The sequence below is a fragment of the Pristiophorus japonicus genome, chromosome 22, assembly GCF_044704955.1.
Source record: "Pristiophorus japonicus isolate sPriJap1 chromosome 22, sPriJap1.hap1, whole genome shotgun sequence".
NCBI classification, from domain to species: Eukaryota; Metazoa; Chordata; class Chondrichthyes; family Pristiophoridae; genus Pristiophorus; species Pristiophorus japonicus.
Genome location: NC_091998.1, coordinates 63,460,894 through 63,483,774, shown reverse-complemented (window position 1 = coordinate 63,483,774; position 22,881 = coordinate 63,460,894). Strand labels below are relative to the sequence as shown.

Genomic DNA, 22,881 nt, shown 5'->3' with positions numbered 1-22,881 from the left:
CAGAGTAAATACAACTCCACATATATAACAATGCCCATTGTTACACTCTTGTCATGTGATGCCCATTGTTACACTCTTGTCATGTGATGCCCATTGTTACACTCTCGGTCACATGATGCCTATTGTTACACTCTCTCCGGGCTGCGGGCGTTTGGCGGATTGTGGCTCAAGTTGCCGCGGCCCAGGCCCAGGGAGCCGGGAGGGGGGGGCGATGGGGAGAGGGGAAGGCAGCTGTCTCCGGCCACCCGGCACCCGGGGACACCTTGGCTGCTGAAGATGCTGAGTGTAAGCGGCCTGTCCGCTTTCCGGACCGACAAGTCCCGGCTCTACGTGTCTGTGTTCTTCAGAGGTGAGCAGCTGCGGGGGGCTTGGGGCAGGGGAGACCTGAGCTGGCAGTTTCAGCAATGGTCACTGAACCTCGCACACACCATGGTCACCCGGCACCAGCCTGCTGTCAATGGGACCATATAGACTCCGGAGCCTTGGATAGGAAGGGCAGCTGGAGAGCCACCCAGCCAGTGGACACCTGGTTAAAAAGCCAGACACCAACAGCCTGCCCACCCTGGCTGCTCCTTGCATGTCAGACCATGTCTCGTCCCAAAGCCCAGCCTGACCTCTCCCCCTATTGGTCTTGAATAAGCCAAAAAGTGGCCCTTCGGCCAGATATTGACTCTTCCAACGCACTGCTGGCCGGCCTCCCAAGTTCTACTCTTTGTAAACTGGGCTGCCCGTGTCCTAACTCGCACCAAGTCCCGCTCACCCAGAGTAGTATTAGGCCGTCCCTCGTATCTAGGACGACTTGCTTCCACACCAAAAAGGAATGAGTTCACAGGTGTTTCAATGAGGGACTAGACATTTCAGATCCCGAACTACATCCTGAAGGGTGGAAGATGCCCGTGCATAGATTCTTTTAATGTGGGGTGGCCGTTGCATACCAGCCACCACACGGGCTTGACAGAGCTAGGTCTGTGCAGCAAAGCTTGGTCTCCAGTTGTCTTGGTTAACCCTTGCCACTGGATCAAGACCTAGCTCACCCATCAGCCCTGTGCTCGCTGACCTGCACTGGCTCCTAATTAAGCAACGCCTCGATTTTAAAATTCTCGTGCTTCTCTTCAGATCCCTCCATGGACTCGCCCCTCCCTATCTCTGCAATCTCCTCCAGCCCTATAACCTCCCTAGACCTCAGCGCTCCACTTATTCTGGACATATTTTGAACATCCCCGATTTTAATCCCTCCCCTCTTGGCAGTCGTGCCTTCAGCTGCCTGGGTCCTAAGCTCTGGAATTCCCTCCCTATATCTCTCCGTCTTGCTGCCTCTCTTAGCTCCTTTAAAACTCTCCTCGAAACCAATCCCTTTGACCAAGTTTTTGGTCATCTCTTCGTGTGGCTTGGTGCCAATTTCTTTTTATAACACTCCTGTGCCTTGGGACGTTTGATAACTTTTTGTAATAAATCACCGATTTAAAATTAACAATTGCCATTTGCGGAAGAGAGTTCCAAACGTCTACAACCCTTTGAAGTGTTTCCTAATTTCACTCCTGAAAGGTCTGGCTGTAATTTTTAGACTCTGCCCCCCAATCAGCGGGAACAGTTTCTCTCTCTCTACCCTATCTGTCCCCTTAATATCTGAAAACTTCGATCAGATCGACCCTTAACTGTCTAAATTCTAGGGAATACAGCGCTAATTTGTGCAATCTCTCCTCGTAACTTAACTCTTGAAGTCCGGGTACCATTCTGGTAAACCTACGCTGCACTCCCTCCCAGGCCAATATACCCTCCCTAAGGTGTGGAGCCCAGAACTGCTCACAGTGCTCCAGGTGTGGTCTAACCAGGGCTTTGTACAGCTGCAGCATAACTTCTATCCCCTTGTATTCTAGTCCTCTCGATATAAAGGCCAGGGTCCCATTAGCGTGTTTGATTACTTCTGTCCCTGTCCATGACATTTAATGATCGATGTACCTGGACCCACAAGTCTCTTTGGACCTCCACTGTTTTTAGCTTTTCACTATTTAGAAAGTTCCCTGTTCTATCCTTTTTAGCTCCAAGGTGGATGACCTCACATTTGCCTACATTGAAATCCATTTGTCGCAGTTTTGCCCATTCACTGAATCTATCGATATCCTGGTGTACTTTTACACTGCCTGCAATGCGGCCAATCTTTGTGTCATCAGCAAATTTAGATAAACGACTTTCTATGCAATCATCTAAGTCGTTAATAAATAAATACAGTGAATAGTTGAGATCCTCAACACATCACCATAGGCAGTCCCTCGAGGTCGAGGATGACTTGCTTCCACACTAAAAATGAGTACCTAGGTGACTGATGAACTCATTTTGAACAGTGGAAGATGCCTGTGCGCGAATTATTTTAACATGGGGTGGCCGTTGCACACCAGCCACCGCATGGGTTTAGCGGAGCAAGGTCTTGGTCCAATGGCAAGGGGATCCAAGACGACTGGAGACCAGGCTCCTCCGTGTGTGCCAATACACACACACAAACTCAAACATACTCCTACTGTCCTCCTTCCCACAGGACCCCTCTCTACATGGAATTCATAGTATGCCATGTGAGCCTCACCACCTCACAGCCTCGCTATTGGCCCCCAACACAGATCCCTGCAGGCCACCACTAGTCACATCCTGCCAATCAGAGTACCCGCTCATTATCCCCACTGCCTGTCTCCTGTTGCTCAGCCAATTTCCTAACCAGGTCAACAATTTGCCCTCAATTCCGTGGGCTTCTACTTTAGTTGACAGTCTCTTATGTGGGACTTTATCAAAAGCCTTCTGGAAGTCCATATAAACAACATCAGTAGACATTCACCTGTCCATTACTTTAGTCACCTTCTCCAAAAATTCAATCAGGTTTGTCAGGCATGACCTCCCTTTCACAAATCCACACTGGCTTTCTCTGATCAACTGAAAATTTTGCAGGTGTTCAGTCCCCCTATCCTTAATTATAGATTCTAGCAATTGCCCGACAATAGATGTTAGGCTGACTGGACTATAATTCTCTGGTTTCCTCCTCTTGCCATTTTTAAATAGTGGAGTGACTTGTGCAATTTTCCAATCTAAAGGAATGGTTCGGAATGGATAGAACTTTAGATTATAGTTAGGGCATCTGCAATGTTCTCACCAACTTCCTTTAAACTCCTGGGATGGAAACCATCTGGCTCTGGGGATTTGTCGTTCTTGAGTCCCATTATTTTCTTCGTTCCTGTTATTTTAATTACGTTAATTATGGTGAGTCCCTGTCTCTAATCCAATATTAATTAACGGGATATCTGGCATGCTATCCTCCTCCTCTACTGTAAATACTGTTGCAAAGTAATTATTCAACATATCGCCATTTCCTTATTATCATTGACATTATCTCCACTTACAGTTTTTAAGGGGCCAGCCTTTCTCCTGACTACTCTCTTGTTCCTAATGTAACTGTAAAAATTCTTGGTGTTGATTTTGATATCCCTTGCAAGTTTCTTTTCATATTCCTTATTGTAGCTCTTACTGTCTGTTTTGTGACCCTTTGTATCTCTCCCAGTCGCCAGGACCTGTGCTATTTGTTGTATTCTTGTATGCTTTTGTCTTTTAGTTTTATGCTGCCCCTTACCTCGAGTTGTCCATGGCTGTTTGCTTGGGCAAGTAGAGCTCTTGCCCCTTAGGGGTATAAACTGGTTGTGTATCACCTTGAATTATTTTTTGAACATCTCCCACTGATCCTCTGTCATTTTACCCACTAACAGATTTGTGCAGGTTACTGTGGGAAGTCTCTGTCTCATCCTGTTGAAGTCGACCTTACCCAAATCTAGAATCTTAGTAACTGTTTCATATTTCTCCCTTTCAAATACTACTTTGAACTTGATCATGTTATGATCGCTATTGGATAAATAAATGTTCATGCAGTTAGGCTGTTAACTAAATCTGGCTCATTACTCATTACTAAATCTAAAATAGCCTGCCCTCTTGTTGGTTTTACGAGATATTGTTGTAGAAAATTATCCCTGAAACACTCAAGAAATGTACTACCTTTCTGACAGGGGCTAGTCTGCTTATCCCAATCTATGTGGAAGTTAAAATCCTCCATTAAAACCCTGCCTTTGCTACACATTTGTCTAATCTCTGCATTTATACAATCTAGCACTTCACAGCTGCTACCAGGAGGCCGATACACAACAACTCCCACTACAGTCTTCAATCCTTTCCTATTTCTTAATTCTACCCATAAAGTCTCCACTCCCTGCTTACCTCTTGTTATAACCTCTCGTTATATCTTCTCTTGGCATTGAAGTGATTTCATTCTTAATTACTTAATCCCTCTGCCAGATTCCCTATCTGTCCTGTAGACCTTAAGACCTGGTATTATCAGTTCCCAGTCCTGACCATCTTTCATCATGTCTCAGTAATGGCTACCATGTCATGCCCTCCAATTTGAATTCACGCAGCAGTTCATCAATATATTCCTTTTACTCCGAGTGTTTGTATAAAGAACACTTATTTGGGCCACACACCCTAGTCTCTCCTTCAGTTCTAATGCTTTACACACTTGTTTTGGTTTAATCGCTTTACATCTTTTAGTTTTCCCTTTACCTGTCGTGCCTCAAGCACAATTTCTGACTGTTACCTTACTCTGTTCCCTTTTGTTTGTTTTTGAACTACTATTTGGACCACAATTTCCACCTGAGCCCTCACCGCCAACACCCTCCCCCCCCCCAACTCGTCTCTACTAGTTTAAAATCCTTGTGATCGCCCCCATTTATCCTTTCCGCTAGGACGCTGGTCCCGGATGGAGCCCGTCCCAATGGTACGGTTCCTTTCTGTCCCATTATAGGTGCCGATACCCCGCAATGTCTGCACCTCGGACTCCAGCTCACCAACTCTGAGCTGAAGTTCATCGAGATGCAGACACTTACTGGAGGTGAGGTTGTCCGGGATCGCGATGCTCTCCACAAACTCCCACATGCCGCACTTGCGGCACATCACCTGCATTGCTTTCCCTATCTAACCCTTGTTTTATTCATTTCATTATTTAATTAAAAGTACATTAAAATGAGGAGCTCCTTTTTAAACCGTTCCGATTCCCGTTCTTTTTTCTCTGGTCCACTCCTTGTTGTTTTGCTCCTTCACTTTATTATTTCCTTAACTCTTATCTCTCAATGTCAGATTTTAATTGAATGAAAACTCGGAACCCTTTAAAGTTAGTATCCTCTCTTTCGTTAATTTTAATTTTTTTCCCCCCAAGGTCTGATTGAACATTAAACTTAGAATAAATTATACACGTGACTTATTTCTAAAATAAATTAATCGCTTCGCTGTAGTTCCTCAGGCTTCTCCACGTTTCGGATTTAGAATATTGTTTTTCAGACCCTTCCCTGCGTCACAGAGAGACCGCTCCTCTCCGCTACTCTTCCCACGCTTTCTGGCCACGTTTATAAATTTCTATGCTTTTGAATTCTATCCTTCTAGAAATGAGGGGAAATTTCTTCACCCAGAGGGCGGTGGGGGTCTGGATTTGCTTTTTTATGGCCTTATCAACTTGCGTCACTACTTTGAGCGATCTGTGTATCTGTACCCCAAAGTCCCTCTGCTCCTCTGCCCCAAAGAGTATATATCCTCCTTATTCTTCCTACCAAAATACACCACCCCGCACTTAGAATCATACAATCATAGAAATTTACAGCACGGAACGAGGCCATTCGGCCCATCGTGTCCGTGCCGGCCGACCAAGAGCTACCCAGCCTAAACCTACTTTCCAGCTCTCGGTCCGTAGCCCTGTAGGTTACAGCACTTCAAGTGCACATCCAAGTATTTTTTAAATATGGTGAGAGTTTCTGCCTCTACCACCCTTTCAGGCCGTGAGTTCCAGACCCCCACCACCCTCTGGGTGAAGAAATTTCCCCTCAAATCCCCTCTAAGCCTCCTACCAATGACTTGACATTTATGCCCCCTTCTTTACATTGAAGTTCATTTGCCAATTACACGTTTATTAATGTCTTGCTCTAATATCTGCCGGCTTCCAACTACCTTCTGGGGAGGGGGATGGAGGGGGGAGCATGGGAACTGCAGAAAGCGACAGCGAGTAGCTGAACTGTGAGTTTTTTGTTTTGCCAGGAAAAAAGAAGCGGACAATCTTATCGGAGGAGGATAAAAATGTGCGATGGAGTGAGGCAAGTGGAGAAACAATGTCAGAATGTGAAGTACCCAGGTAGTTTGAGGCTCCAAAGCTGACTCACGGGTACCTGTACTTGCAAAGGGCGCATTGCTCATGACATGGGCATTCGTTAAAATTCCTGCAGCTTAAAAAGGGTGTGTCATCTGCTGAAGATATTGGAGAGATTCTTGCTGCCATGTTTAATACAACTCGCATTTATAGTCACCTATGGTGATGGACAGTCACCGATTAGAGTTGATCAGCCTGATACAGAATAGGCGGAGCTTAACCACCGGTCCGATGGGCAAAGGGAGAGTGGTGGTGGTGTGGGTGAGACAGAAAGGGAAAGGTCTGGGGTACAGTGTGAGACTGTGTGAGATGAAGGGGTTGTCTTATGAAGAAAGGTTGAGCAAGTTGGACCTGTACTCACTGGAGTTGAGAAGAACGAGAGGTGATCTTATTGAAACGGATAAGATTCTGAGGGGGGCTGGACAGGGTAGATGCAGAGAGGATGTTTCCCCTCGTGGGGGAATCTAGAACTAGGGGGCATAGTTTCAGAATGAGACATGGAGAGGTGTGCAGTAGATGGTGAGACGGCGGGAGAGGAGAGACAGGGAGAAAGAAAATAAAGACAGACTTGCATTTATATAGCGCCTTTCACGACCTCAGGGTGTCCCAAAGCGCTCCACAGCCAATGAAGTGTAGTCACTGTTGTAATGTGGGAAACGCAGCAGCCAATTTGTGCACAGCAAGCTCCCACAAACAGCAATGTGATAATGACCAGATAATCTGTTTTTTTGTGATGTTGATTGAGGGATAAATATTGGCCAGGACGCCGGGGAGTCCTCAAAATGGTGCCATGGGATCTTTTACATCCACCTTAGAAAGCTTGGTTTAACATTTCACCCAAAATAAGGCACCTCTGACAGTACAGCACTCCCTCAGCACTGCACTGCAGCATCAGCCTAGATTTTTGTGCTCCAGTCTCTGGAGTGGGACTTGAACCCACAACCTTCCGACTGAGAGGAGAGCAGTAGAGGGTGGGACAGGCAAGGAGGCAGCCTCCTTTCATGGCCAATTGCTCTTTGTGTTGAAATTTAAAAAAAAATGTAATCCGATCTCTTTTCATTCTTCCAGAAGCTGGAGTTTAAGTTGAAAGGAAATCCTTTAAACGCAAAATCCTCTCTGCAGATTCACCTGAAAGGCACCGACCAACGGGGAAAGGGCAGGTAACATTATTCTGCATTTTGTGAAGAGGCTGTCTAGCATGTCAGCCGGAGCCCTGTGGACACGTGCAGAGAACGAGCCGCTGGGATCAAAGCCCACAGCAGGTCCCCGAGTCGCTGGACAGAGATAAGCCATTCTCAGCGTGAATCCCTTGTCAGAACTGGAGAACGACTGGGTGGAGGGAGCAGGAGAGGGGATGGAGAGGCAGGGGGAGGGGGGGAGTGGAGGGGGCGGAGGGGGGAGGGAAGGGGATGAAGGGGGCGGGGCGGAGGGGAGAGGGGAGGAGACAGAAGTGTGAGGTATCGGAGGGGCGCGGGAGGGGACAGAGGGGGCAGGGGATTTAAGGCAAAGGGGGAAGGGGAGGGGACAGAGGTGCGAGGGGAGGGGACAGATGGAGGGGACAGAGCGGGGAGGTAAGGGGATGGTGGGGGCGGGGTGGAAGGGCGAGGTGTCAGCATGACGAGGGAAGGGACAGAGGAGGGAGGGGATTGAAGGCAAAGGGGGAAGGGGAGGGAACGGAGGTGCGAGTGGAGGGGACAGAGGGGGGAGGGGCGAGGTGTCGGAGGGAGGAGCTGGAGGGGAGGGAACAGAGGTGCGAGGGGAGGGGACGGACGGAGGGGACAGAGGGGGGGAGGGGAGGGGATTGAGGGGGAAGGAATGCTGACTCCTGTCACGGAGATGTGAATGCTCATTAAATGATATTTGTTGAAGGAGCTAGCACAGGCTCGATGGGGCGAATGGCCTCCTGTGCTGTGCCATTCTATGATGTGCGCACATGTGACCCTTTGCTCACCACCCTTGGAAATAAAGCTGATTCTACGTCCCATGTTGATTTGTCAATAATGAAGAAAGATATGTGGGCAGAATGACATTGTGTTCAGTCACAATTTAACCCATGTTGACGGGATTTTAACTTGCTTGTTTGCTTCAGGCTTCTTGGGACAGCCAATATCCGGCTTGTTTATCTGGTTGGAGACAAGAGCAAAAATCTCGCCTTTGTCAAAATTCCTCTGCTGGATAAGAAGAAGCAAAAAACAAAGGTAAGGTTTCTGTGGTGACACAGTTCTCTCCTGGCTGGCTCCCATCTTCCATCCTCCGTAAACCTGAGCTCATCCAAAACTTCGCTGCCCCGTGACCTAACTCTCACCGAGCCCCGTTCCCCCTGTGCTCGCTGCCCCGTGTCCCAACTCGCACCGAGCCCCGTTCCCCCTGTGCTCTCTGCCCCGTGTCCTAACTCGCACCGAGCCCCGTTCCCCCCCTGTGCTCACTGCCCCGTGTCCCAACTCGCACCGAGCCCCGTTCCCCCCCTGTGCTCTCTGCCCCGTGTCCTAACTCGCACCGAGTCTCATTCACCCCTGTGCTCTCTGCCCCGTGTCCCAACTCGCACCGAGCCCCGTTCCCCCTGTGCTCGCTGCCCCGTGTCCTAACTCGCACCGAGTCCTGTTCCCCCTGTGTTCTCTGCCCCGTGTCCCAACTCGCACCGAGACCTGTTCCCCCACTGTGCTCTCTGCCCCGTGTCCTAACTCGCACCGAGCCCCGTTCCCCCCTGTGCTCTCTGCCCCGTGTCCTAACTCGCACCGAGTCCCGTTCCCCCCTGTGCTCTCTGCCCCGTGTCCTAACTCGCACCGAGTCCCGTTCACCCCTATCCTCGCTGCCCCGTGTCCCAACTCACACTGAGTCCTGTTCCCCCCCTGTGCTCTCTGCCCCGTGTGCTAAATCGCACCGAGTCCCATTCACTCCTGTGCTCTCTGCCCCGTGTCCTAACTCGCACCGAGCCCCGTTCCCCCGTGCTCTCTGCCCCGTGTCCCAACTCGCACCAATTCCTGTTCACTCCTGTCCTCGCTGACCTACATTGACTCCCGGTCCGGCAATGCCTTGATTTTAAAATTCTCACCCTTATTTTTAATTCCTTTCATGACCTCACTCCTTCCCTATATCTGTAACCTCCTCCAGCTCTACAACCCTCCGAGATCTCTGTAACCTTCTCCAGCCCTACAACCCTCCGAGATCTCTGTAACCTCCTCCAGCCCTCCAACCTCCGCGATCTCTCTAACCTCCTCCAGCTCTACAACCCTCCGAGATCTCTCTAACCTCCTCCAGCCCAAAACCCTCCGAGATCTCTGTAACCTCCTCCAGCCCTCCAACCTCCGCGATCTCTCTAACCTCCTCCAGCCCAAAACCCTCCGAGATCTCTACGCTCGTCCAATTCTGGCCTCTTGTGCATCTCCAATTTTAATCGCTCCACCATTGGCGGCCATGCCTTCAACTGCCTGGGCCCTAAGCTCTGGAATTCCCCCTCTCTCCTCAAAGCCTACCTCTTTGACCAAGTGTTCAGCCACCTTGTCTCTTTCTTTGGCTCGGTGTCAATATTCGTCTGATTACACTCCTGTGAGGCGTCTCGGGATGTTTGGATACATTAAAAGCACTATATAAATGCAAGTTGTTGTTGTAAGGCCCTCCATGATTACCCAGCCTGCAACACTCGCCTGTGAAGCGTGATGCTTTGGAGGGGGTAGGGCGGTGTCTGTATCTCAGCAAGAGTCAGGGTGGGGGAGAGGTGGGGGCGGGGGTGAGCAGTGTCTGTATCTCGGGTTGGGGTGGGGGGGGGAAGAGGTGGGGGCGGGGGTGAGCAGTGTCTGTATCTCGGGTGGGGGAAGGGTGGGGGAGGGGTGGGGGAGGGGGGAGGGGTGGGGGGGGGGAGTGGATGGGGCGGGGGTGTTGGGGCGAGGCGGGGTTAGTGACAGGAAACGAAGAGCTGGTGGGGATTGACCTCTCTGATTTCTGTCTCCCTCTCACTCGCAGAACTCACTAAGTTTTGAATTATCCCATGAACCCGCCGCACCAGATGTAAAAGCAAAGTCAGGTGGTAAGTAAGGTGCATTATGGAACTTTTTTGTTGTTGTGAATTTTGTGTTAAACAACAGCGGCTACACTTCGAAAATACTTCATTGGCACACTGGGATGCCCCGAGGATGTGAAAGGTGCTATAGAAATGCAAACGTGTGCTAATCAACATGAGGGACGTCTGTGCTGGGAATGGGGCACTTTCCCATGTCGGGCTCTTGGTCTCCATGCCAACGGATGGGGATAATTGGATGGATGTTGTTGGACCGCTTGTTCTTTGCTTTGTTACTTTAAACACCGCATTACACATGCACGCACACACAATAATGCAGAATCAGTTCTTTATTGAGACCTCATGCTATCCATAACCAATATGAGTACACAGGACTTTTCATTCTGGTCAAAACCAGTGTGAGCACGACCTGCCTTTGAGACATCACGCCTTCGCGATTACAAGCTGCTAAACAGTGTTCCCTTACATTTCTTATTACACAGGATCACGTCAGATATACAACACAGAAACAGGCCATTCGGCCCAACCAGGCCAAGCCGGCGTTTATGCTCCACTCGAGCCTCCTCCCGTCTTTCCTCATCTAAATCTATCAGCATAACCCTCTATTCCCTTCTGTGGACCACTTCCCATATCTCGGGAGCCTCTTATCAACAAGAGCAGGCATCGACGACGAGATCTAACACCACCTCCAGTGCGCCAGTGCAGCCTTCGGCCGCCTGAGAGCATGCAGAAATCAAGCGCAGGCAGCGGAAGGAGCGTGCGGCAAACCTGTCCCACCCTCCCCTTCCCTCAACGACTATCTGTCCCACCTGTGACAGGGTCTGTGGCTCTCGTATTGGACTGTTCATCCACCAAAGAACTCACTTCAGGAGTGGAAGTCTTCCTCAATCCCGAGGGACTGGCTAAGATGATTCCCTTCTCTCCCATATCCTTGTCTAGCCTCCCCTTAAATGCATCGATACTATTCGCCTCAACCACTCCCTGTGGCAGCGAGTTCCACATTCTCACCACTCTCTGGGTAAAGAAGTTTCTCCTGAATTTCCCATTGGATTTCTTGGTGACTATCTTATGCTCTAGTTATGCTCTTCCCCACAAGTGGAAACATTCTCTCTGTATCCACTCTGTCAAAACCTTTCATCATTTTAAAGATCTCTATTAGGTCACCCCTCAGCCTTTTTTTCAAGAGAAAGGAGACCCAGCCTGTTCATCCTTTCCTGATATGTATACCCTCGCATTTCTGGTATCATCCTTGTAACTCATCCCTGCACCCTCTCCAGTGCCTCTATATCCTTTTTATAACATGGCGACCAGAACTGTACGCATGGTCTAACCAAGGTTCGATACAGGTTTAACATAACTTTCCTACTTACCTATTCAATACCTCAGGAAATAAACCCTAGTTCTTGGTTTGCTTTTTATGGCCTTGCTAACCTGTGTCGCAACTTTTGGTGGTTTGTGTATTTGTATCCGAGATCCCTTTGTTCCTCTATCCCACCTAGACTCTCACCCTTCCAGTAATAAGTGACCTCCCTATCCTTCCTACCTCACATTTAATTGTGTTGAACTTCAGTTGCCAATTATATGCCCATTCTGCAAGTTTATTAATGACCCCTGTAATTTATTGCAATTCCCCTCAGTATTGACTGTCGCCCCCAATTTGGTATCATCACAAATTTAGAAATGGTGTTTTTGATTCCAAAGTCTCAATCGTTAATATAAATTGTGAACAGTGGTCCCAGCACGATCCTTGTGGAACACCACTACCCACCTTCTGCCCCTGTGAATAGCTGCCCTTTACCCCCACTCTCTGTCTTGAAGCCAGCTAGCGATCCATTCTGCTAGTCCCCTGACTCCACATTCTCTGACCTTGTTCATCAGTCTATTGAGTACCTTATCGATGGCCTTTTGAAAATCTAGCTAAATTACATCTACTACCTTACCCTTGTCTACTCTCTAAATATTCAATGAGGTTGGTCAATTTCCCTTTTGAAATCCATGCTGACCATTCATTAATATATTTTTGGTTTCTAGATCTTCTTCTATTTTCTTCTTTAGTAGGGCTCTACCAATTTTCACCTTAGATTATTACACTCCATGCAAACTATCAATAAATCAGAGTATATCAAAGATACTTATATGCCAATAGAATAATAACATTAACTAAACAACTCTTCTAATTGTTTTATTGCTGTAATAAAATTCTTCCTATCCATTTTATTACTATAAACACAAGTGACCAACTGAGATATTCCAGACCATTACAGATATGGCTGATTGACTGTCACACATTCTATCATCTCCTTTCCTGTGAAGAGATCCTTTGCTTTCAAATCCTCTTACCCAATTGACAATCCGTGCTCAGCAGAAACCTGAAATGAGCTTCTGGCCACATATCCACTGTCTACCTCCGTAACATCGCCCGTCTCCGCCCCTGCCTCAGCTCATCTGCTGCTGAAACCATCCTCCATGACTTTGTTATCTGTAGACTTGACTATTGCAACGCACTCCTGGTTGGCCTCCCACATTCTACCCTCTACGTAAACTTGAATTCATCCAAAACTCGGCAGCCCATGTCCTAACTCATACCAAGTCCCGCTCGCTGACCTACATTGGCTACACCTCGATTTCAAAATTCTCATCCTTGTTTACAAATCCCTCCATGGCCTCACCCCTCCCTATCTCTGTAATCTCCATTAACCTCAAACCCTCCCCCCCCCCCCCCCTCCCCCCCCCCCCCCCCAGATGTCTGCGCTCCTCAAATTCTGCCCTTTGAGCATCCCTGATTATAATCGCTCAACCATCGGTGGCCGTGCCTTCAGCTGCCTGGGCCCCATGCTCTGGAACTCCCTCCCTAAACCTTTCTACCTCACTCCCTCTCTTTCCTCCTTTAAGACGCTCCTTAAAACTTACCTCTTGGACCAAGCGTTTGGCCATCTGCCCTAATTTCTTCTTATCTGGCTCGATGTCAAATTTGATTTTTGTCTTGTAACACTCCTAGCACCTTGGTACATTGTGCTACATTAAAGGCGCTATATAAATTGTTATTGTTGCTTTTACTGTTAACTCATCATGTGCTGGGCTCACAACTGCTGAGAAAGAATAGCAAGGTACCCAAGTAGTGTGGACCCATGTTCCCACAGATGGGTTAATGAGCCCACTCAAGATATGCTAATGTGTTACTATCAAATACTCCCAGACCAGATGCGGTGCAGGTTTATGCAGAGTTAAGCCCCTGGCCCGGGTTTCAAAACGAGCCCAGATTAGAAAGTCTTTGCTGCCTATTGGCTGGAAAGAGTATGGGGCTGAAATTGCCCTCAGCCGGAAATTGAGGCATTGCATTTCGATTTATCTGGAAATTTACCGCCAGGCGGGAGTCAGAGGAAAGAGCTGTAAAATTCGTCTCTTTAACTGTGACACCGCCTCCCATCACTTGGGGGCGCTGTTTGAAGCGGTATCAGGGTGGGAGCGGGGCAGGCAGTATCGGGGTGGGAACTGGCCGGTGCTGGGAGTGGGGCAGGAACGGGGTGGGAACGAGGCAGGAGCGGGGCGGTATTCATCACCACTGCGCTGACACACATCACCAAAAATGTGGCTGGATAGAAAATGGGGTGTTAGCCTTTATAACTCGAGGGCTAGAAATGAAAGGGGAGGAAGTTTTGCTACAGCGATACAAAGCCCTGGTTCGACCACACCTGGAGCACTGTGTTCAGTTCTGGGCTCCACTCCTTAGGGAGGACGTATTGGCCTTGGAAGGAATACAGATTCACCAGAATATTACCAGGCTCCAAGGTTTAGATGACGAGCAGAGATTATATCAACTATGCTTGCCTTCCCTCGAATATAGAGTGTTAAGGGTGATTTGAGCGAGGTTGAACTTCTGATGCGGCCGTTGAGTGAGTGAAATGCGAGGGCACTCCATTCCCCAACACAAAGGCAAACGCACAAACTTAACCCCCGGCATTGCCTGTCCCGACGGGCACAGCTAGATTGCCTACTGCTCCAAAACCTCCATCAGTCTCTGGAGCCAGTTCTGTGTAAGTCTGGAGACCATCGGGAAGTGACTTGTACCAGTGTCCTTTCCGACACCCCCTTCCCCTTGCTCGGGGAACGATCTGGTATTGTTAATTGTCAACATGAAGCAACAATGTTGATATTGGGGTGAAACTAGATTTATCACCAGTAGAGTCTGTTCAATCAGAGAGGAGATGTACTTGTGCTTGCATGTGTTGCGTGTGCGTGCTTCTGCGCTGGGTGTTTGTTTGATGCCTATGTGTGCACACGTTGCATGCATGTGCGCGTGTTTGTGTTGCACGTGTATGTTGCTTTTGTGTCTGCTCATGTGCATGCGTGTGTGTGTGTGAGCATGTTGCATGTGTGTGCACGTGTGTTGGGCGCGCACGGTGTGTTGGGTGTGTGTCAGCGCACGGGCTATGTGTGTGCGCACGCGTATGTTGTGTGTTGCATGTTGTGTGTTGTCCGTAAACAGCACTGATTCCTTTCAGGTAAAGCAGTGCAGGACGAAGGCAGTAACATTACCAGATTACAGGAGCGTCCTGTAAGCCCTCAATCGCCGCCTCCAGAACAACGGGCAGCCAAGAAGCTTGTTCGGGAATTTTCAGAAAGACCACAGGACTTCCAGGTAAAGGGGAAATTGTGTTTGCAAACCCTGTGTGTCATCGTGAGCAAATCACTCCTGCACAATCACCCAGTTGGTTGCAATGGGTGGTTAGAATGCTCTTTGCTTCAGGACTCAGAGTCGGGAATGTCGGGAGCCATGCTGGGAATATTGGACCCATCCTAGGGTAGCGCAGTGCCTAGGGAAAGATTTACACTGAGTACTTGGTTAATATTATAACTCGGAGCCTTGTGAGGGGGCGATGTTGTGTTAGAATCAGCACCTAGGCGTTAAACCTCCCACGGCGATGTTTGAGGAGAGCAGGGAGTCCTCCCCAGTCTCCTGGCCAACATTCATCCTCCAACCAATCAATCAGAAAAACCAATTAACCGCCCGTTTATCCCACTGCTGCTTGTGGGACGTTCCCGCCCGGAATAGTTGCTGCGTTTGCCGACATAACGACAGTCACTGCGCCTCGAGACTGACCTGCCCAGAACGGCACTTTGGGTCAGAGATTTGGCGGAGCAGAGATTCGGCGGAACAGCGCATCCTCGCGAGGGTGGGAACAGGGGCGCTAAAGGGTTTGCAGCCGTGAGCACCGGCATTCGCGTCACTCGGCAAATTCCGTGTGCTGGTACCGGCGGTGCTGAGGAGTATTGTCCGGGAGCGCCGCGCCGGTGTGCAACGCACCCCGGTATCGCCACGGAGGCAACGTTTGGTTTGCGCTGCACCCGTAGCGCCCCCTAGTGACCCCGCGAGAGAGCTGCCCCGGGGGCACTAGGGAAGGAAGTACAGCAGGAGGTAAGTGTGAGTGAGATATATATATATTTTATTTTGCGATTTAACTTTATTTGGGGTGAGTAATGTATCGGGTTTTGGTGTTTTTTGTTTCAATTATTTTTTTTGCATGGAAGCCTCTCTTAGGGCGCTACAAAGCCGGTTCTTTTGCACGGGATATTCAGTTGCTCACCCAGCCTAGCACCTCAAGAGATGTGTGGAACGCCTCCCTTAGTGCTCCGCTCCGCTCCACTCTCAGGGCCCAACAAGAGCGGGTCAGAGGCTGGGTATTCTGCGGTGAGTGTCTCACCTCTTGACTCCCCAAAGCCTTTCGACAGCACCTCCCAAACCCGCGACCTCCACCACCTAGACGGTCAATATAGATTTAAAGACTCGAGAGTGACCTGGCGGTAAATCTTGGCCGGCAATCTTAATTAAAGGTTCCTTTTTTCAAGTTAGCTTTAATGGGAAAATCAATGGGGACATGGGAACACCATCACCTGCATGTTCCCCTCCAAGTCACACACCATCCCGACTTGGGAAATATATCAGCCGTTCCTTCTGTGGGAGCACCTTCACCTCAAGGACTGCAGCGGTTCAAGAAGGTGGCTCACCACCTTCTCAAGGGGCAATTAGGGATGGGCAATAAATGCCAGCCTTGCCAGCGACGCCTACATCCCAGGAACGAATAAAAAAACAATACTGAATTTTGTGGCTCCCGTCTCAAACCATTTTCAAGCGCTAAATTTAGCACCCGTCCGACATTAGTGCCTTAAAAACCTTCAACCAAATTTCCAGCCATTTGTGGTAAGAACATAAGAAATAGGAGCAGGAGTAGGCCATTCGGCCCCTCGAGCCTGCTCCGCCATTCAATAAGATCATGGACTCAGCTCCACTTCCCCACCCGCTCCCCATAACCCTTGACTCCCTTATCGCTCAAAAATCTGTCTATCTCTACCTTAAATATATTTAATGTCCCAGCCTCCACAGCTCACTGGGGCAGAGAATTCCACAGATTTACAACCCTCTCAGAGAAGAAATTTCTCCTCACCTCCGTTTTAAATGGGCGGCCCCTTATTCTGAGATTATGTCCCCTAGTTTTAGTTTCCCTTATGAGTGGAAATATCCTCTCTGCATCCACCTTGTTGAGCACCCTCATTATCTTATATGTTTCGATAAGATCACCTCTTATTCTTCTGAACTCCAATGTGCATAGGCCCAACATACTCAACCTATCTTCATAAGTCACCCCCTCATCTCCAGAATCAACCTAATGAACCTTCTCTGAACAGCCTCCAATGCAAGTATATCCTTCCTTAAATACGGAGACCAAAACTGTACGCAGTACTCCAGGTGTGGCCTCACCAATACCCTGTACAGCTGTAGCAGGACTTCTCTGCTTTTATACTCTATCCCTCTTGCAATAAAGGCCAACATTCCATTTGCCTTCCTGATTACTTGCTGTACCTGCATACTAACCTTTTGTGTTACATGCACAAGGACCCCCAGGTCCCTCTGTACTGCAGCACTTTTTCTCCATTTAAATTATAATTTGCATTTCTATTTTTTCTGTCAAAGTGGATAACCTCACATTTTCCCACATTATACTCCATCTGCCAAATTTTTGCCCACTTACTTAGCCTGTCTATATCCCTTTGCAGATTTTTTGTGTCCTCCTCACAACTTGCTTTCCCACCCATTTTCGTATTATCAGCAAACTTGGCTACATTACACTCGGTCCCTTCATCCAAGTCATTAATATAGATTGTAAATAGTTGAGGACCCAGCACCGATCCCTGTGGCACCCCACTAGTTACTGTTTGCCAACTGGAAAATGACCCATTTATCCCGACTCTCTGTTTTCTGTTAGTTAACCAATCCTCTATCCATGCTAATATATTACTCCCAACCCCGTGAACTTTTATCTTGTGCAGTAACCTTTTATGTGGCACCTTATCGAATGTCTTCTGGAAATCCAAATATACCACATCCACTGGTTTCCCCTTATCCACCCTGATCGGTGCTAGTCAGAGTAGGAATCGCAGGATAGCACAGATGAATACGTGGCTTGAGCAGTGGTGCAGCAGGGAGTTAAACTAATATGGCAGGGGGATGGGGACAAAAAGGAGACAAAAACAAAAGACAGAAAAGAGATGAGTAAAAGTGGAGGGCAGAGAAACCAAAGGCAAGAAACAAAAAGGGCCACTGAATATAAAAGGGCTGCAGGAGGGGTAAAAACTAAAAATCATGGTTTAAAAACTAGGATGAAAACACTCTACCTAAATGCACGCAGCATTAGAAATAAAGTAAATGAGTTGACGGCACAAATCATTACAAATGGGTATGATTTGGTGGCCATTACAGAAACATGGTTGCAAGGTGGCCAAGACTGGGACTTAAACATACAGGAGTATCTGACGATTCAGAAAGATAGACAAGAAGGGAAAGGAGGTGGGGTAGCTCTGTTAATAAAGGATGATATCAGGGCAGTTGTGAGGGATGATATTGGCTCCAATGAACAAAATGTTGAATCATTGTGGGTGGAGATTAGAGATAGTAAGGGGAAAAAGTCACTGGTGGGCGTAGTTTATAGGCCCCCAAATAATAACTTCATGGTGGGGCGGGCAATAATCAAGGGAACAATGGAGGCATGTGAAAAAGGAACGGCAGTAGTTATGGGGGATTTTAACCTACATATCGATTGGTCAAATCAAATCGCAAGGGGGTAGCCTGGAGGAGGAATTCATAGAATGCATACGGGATTGTTTCTTAGAACAGTATGTGACAGAACCTACAAGGGAGCAAGCCATTTTGGATCTGGTCCTGTGTAACGAGACAGGAAAAATAAACGATCTCCTCGTAAAAGATCCTCTCGGAATGAGTGATCACAATATGGTTGAATTTGTAATACAGATTGAGGATGAGGAACTTGTGTCAGAAATGAGCGTACTATGCTTAAACAAAGGGGACTACAGTGGGATGAGGGCAGAGTTGGCTAAAGTAGACTGGAAACAAGGACTAAACGGTGGCACAATTGAGGAACAGTGGAGGACTTTTAAGGAGCTCTTTCATAATGCGCAACAAAAATATATTCCAGTGAAAAAGAAGGGCGGCAAGAGAAGGGATAACCAGCCGTGGATAACCAAGGAAATAAAGGAAAGTATCAAATCAAAGACCAATGCGTATAAGGTGGCCAAGGTTAGTGGGAAACTAGAGGATTGGGAAAATTTTAAGCAACAGCAAAGAATGACTAAAAAAGCAATAAAGAAAGGGAAGATAGATTACGAAGGTAAATTTGCGCAAAACATAAAAACAGATAGTAAAAGCTTTTACAGATATATAAAACGGAAAAGAGTGACTAAAGTAAATGTTGGTCCCTTAGAAGATGAAAAGGGGGATTTAATAATGGGAAATGTGAAAATGGCTGAGACCTTAAACAATTATTTTGCTTCCGTCTTCACAGTGGAAGACACAAAAACCTTGCCAAAAATTGCTGGTCATAGGAATGTGGGAAGGGAGGACCTTGAGATGATCACTATCACTGCTGGACAGGCTAATGGGACTGAAGGTAGACAAGTCCCCTGGTCCTGATGAAATGCATCCCAGGGTATTAAAAGAGATGGCGGAAGTTATAGCTGATGCATTTGTTATAATCTACCAAAATTCTCTGGACTCTGGGGAGGTACCAGCGGATTGGAGAGCAGCTAATGTAACGTCTCTGTTTAAAAAAGGGGGCAGGCAAAAGGCAGGTAACTATAGGCCGGTTAGTTTAACATCTGTAGTGGGGAAAATGCTTGAAACTATCATTAAGGAAGAAATAGCGGGACATCTGGATAGAAATAGTGCAATCAAGCAGACGCAGCATGGATTCATGAAGGGGAAATCATGTTTAACTAACTTACTGGAATTCTTTGAGGATATAACGAGCATGGTGGATAGAGGTGTACCGATGGATGTGGTGTATTTAGATTTCCAAAAGGCATTCGATAAGGTGCCAAACAAAAGGTTACTGCAGAAGATAAAGGTACGCGGAGTCAGAGGAAATGTATTAGCATGGATAGAGAATTACTGGCGAACAGAAAGCAGAGAGTCGGAATAAATGGGTCCTTTTCTGGTTGGAAATCAGTGGTTAGTGGTGTGCCACAGGGATCAGTACTGGGACCACAACTGTTTACAATATACATAGATGACCTAGAAGAGGGGACAGAGTGTAGTGCAACAAAATTTGCAGATGACACTAAAATTAGTGGGAAAGCGGGTTGTGTAGAGGACTGAGAGGCTGCAAGGAGATTTGGATAGGTTAAGCGAATGGGCTAAGGTTTGGCAGATGGAATACAATGTCGGAAAGTGTGAGGTCATCCACCTTGGGAAAAAAAACAGTAAAAGGGAATATTATTTGAATGGGGAGAAATTACAACATGCTGCGGTGCAGAGGGACCTGGGGGTCCTTGTGCATGAATCCCAAAAGGTTAGTTTGCAGGTGCAGCAGGTAACCAGGAAGGCAAATGGAATGTTGGCCTTCATTGCGAAAGGGATGGAGTACAAAAGCAGGGAGGTCCTGCTGCAACTGTATAAGGTATTGGTAAGGCCGCACCTGGAGTACTGCGTGCAGTTTTGGTCACCTTACTTAAGGAAGGATATACTAGCTTTGGAAGGGGTACAGAGACGATTCACTAGGCTGATTCGAGAAATGAGGGGGTTACCTTATGATGATAGATTGAGTAGACTGGGTCTTTACTCCTTGGAGTTCAGAAGGATGAGGGGTGATCTTATAGAAACATTTAAAATCATGAAAGGGATAGACAAGATAGAGGCAGAGAGGTTGTTTCCATTGGTCGGGGAGACTAGAACTAGGGGGCACAGCCTCAAAATACGGAGGAGCCAATTTAAAACCGAGTTGAGAAGGAATTTCTTCTCCCAGAGGGTTGTGAATCTGTGGAATTCTCTGCCCAAGGAAGCAGTTGAGGCTGGCTCATTGAATGTATTCAAGTCACAGATAGATAGATTTTTAAGCAATAAGGGAATTAAGGGTTACAGGGAGAGGGCGGGTAAGTGGAGCTGAGTCCACGACCAGATCAGCCATGATCTTATTGAATGGCGGAGCAGGCTCGAGGGGCTAGATGGCCTACTCCTGTTCCTAATTCTTATGTTCTTATGTTCTTATCCTCAAAGAACTCCAGCAAATTTGTCAAACATGATTTCCCTTTCATAAAACCATGCTGACTCTGCTTGATTGAATTATGCGTTTCCAAATGTCCCGCTATTGCTTCCTTAATAATGGACTCCAACATTTTCCCAACGACAGATGTTAGGCTAACTGGTCTATAGTTTCCTGCTTTCTGTCTGTCTCCTTTTTAAAATAGGGGCGTTACATTTGCATTTTTCCAATCCGCTGGGCCCTCCCCGGAATTCAGGGAATTTTGGTAGATTACAACCAATGCATCCACTATCTCTGCAGCCACTTCTTTTAAGACCCTAGGATGCAGGCCATCAGGTCCAGGGGACTTGTCCGCCTTTAGTCCCATTATTTTACCGAGTACTTGCATTGGAGGCTGTTCAGAGGAGATTCACTAGATTGGTTCTGGAGATGAGGGGATTGACTTACGAAGATAGGTTGAGTAGGTTGGGCCTGTACTCATTGGAGTTCAGAGGAATGAGATCTTATCGAAAATATAAGATAATGAGAGGGCTCGACAAGGTAGATTTAGAGAGGATATTTCCATTCATAGAGGAAACTAAAACTAGGGGGCATGGTCTTAGAATAAGGGGCCACCCATTTAAAACAGAGATGAGGAGGAATTTCTTCTCTGAGGGTTGTAAATCTATTAAATTCTCTGCCCCAGAGAGTTGTGGAGGCTGGGTCATTGAACATATTTAAGGCGGAGATAGACAGATTTTTGAGCGATAAGGGAGTAAAGGGTTATGGGAAGCGGGTGGGGAATTGGAACCGAGTCCATGATCAGATCAGCAATGATCTTATTAAATGGTGGAGCAGGCTCGAGGGGCCGAATGGCCGACTCCTGCTCCTATTTCCTATGTTCTATGTACTACTTCTTTAGTGATAGTGATTGTATTAAGTTCCTCCCTCCCGATAGCCCCTTGATTATCCGTGATGTTTCACGGCGATAGAACACGATGGCTGATTTTCCAGAGTTGCCCGGCTGGTTGGAAGCCTCACGTGCCATCGGTGAACACGGGGCGGTCGGCAATGTGCATGGCTAGCCGCCAAATATCCCCGCAGGCACAGTGACCTCGCAGTTACGCCGCAGTATACAGGCAGCACCCATCACCATTTCGTTCGAAGCTGGGGCCAGTTGTATGGAATAACAGGAATATGGAAGGGTTTGATAGAGGGTAAATAAGGAGAAACTGCAGGAGGGTTGGTAACCAGAGGACACAGATTGAAGATAAATGGCAAAGGAATCAGGGAGGAACATAAGAACAAAAGAAATAGGAGCATTAGTCGGCCATACGGCCCCTCGAGCCTGCTCTGCCATTTAATACGATCATGGCTGATGAGGAAGCAGTGAGTTGTTGTGATCGGGAACACACGGCCTGAAACGGTGGTGGAAGCAGATTCAATAATAACTTTCAAAAGGGAATTGGAAAATACTTGACAAGGAAAGATGTGCCGGGCTCTGGGGAAAGGGCGGGAGAAGTGGGACTAATCGGAGAGCTCTTTCAAAGAGCCGGCACAGGCTCGATGGGCTGAATGGCCTCCTTCGGTGCTGTGTCATTATATAGAGACAAGATTGATGACGTTTCCTTGTCGTTAGATTCGGATCCGGATTATCGAAGGTCGTCAGCTGCAAGGTGCCAATATCAGACCTGTTGTAAAGGTGTACATGGGGGACACGGTCTTCCGAACCAGGATCAAACGGGGAAACAATCCCGTCTTCGATGAGGTAAGAGGAATGAGTGGCTTTGTGCTGCAGAAAGTGAATTCCAATTGCACACGACTGTAAGGCGACTGGTGCTGGTGTCACTGTGGGTTATAGGGGGAGCTCTGTAATGCATGCACCGGTGAGGATGCCCACCGGTTGGTTGAGCCGTTGAGTTGGGAGTGGCTTAGCCAGTCACGTGATGTCCACAAGACTCAATAAAACCCCAGCCAGTTGGGTTCGAGGGATCCACGACAGGCAGTTGGTTGTGAACCTGGTGGATGAACCGGTAATGTGTCGTGTGATTGCTGCAAAGAACTGGTTGCAAAGGTTTAACAATGTGTTGCTATGAATTCTTAAGCAAAGAACCCATGAA

General features: G+C 47.7%; 1 protein-coding gene across 1 annotated transcript in view; it reads left to right on the top strand.

Moving 5' to 3' along the window:
* Window positions 1–276: 276 nt before the first annotated feature.
* The window catches only part of LOC139234651 (myoferlin-like), a 183,475-nt gene continuing 160,870 nt past the window's right edge, over window positions 277–22,881 (top strand). The window contains exons 1-7 of the mRNA XM_070865333.1: window positions 277–349; window positions 6,109–6,164; window positions 7,286–7,377; window positions 8,307–8,415; window positions 10,178–10,241; window positions 14,735–14,871; window positions 22,401–22,529. Coding sequence (XP_070721434.1) covers window positions 277–349; window positions 6,109–6,164; window positions 7,286–7,377; window positions 8,307–8,415; window positions 10,178–10,241; window positions 14,735–14,871; window positions 22,401–22,529 — 660 coding nt within the window. The remainder of the gene's footprint in view (window positions 350–6,108; window positions 6,165–7,285; window positions 7,378–8,306; window positions 8,416–10,177; window positions 10,242–14,734; window positions 14,872–22,400; window positions 22,530–22,881) is intronic.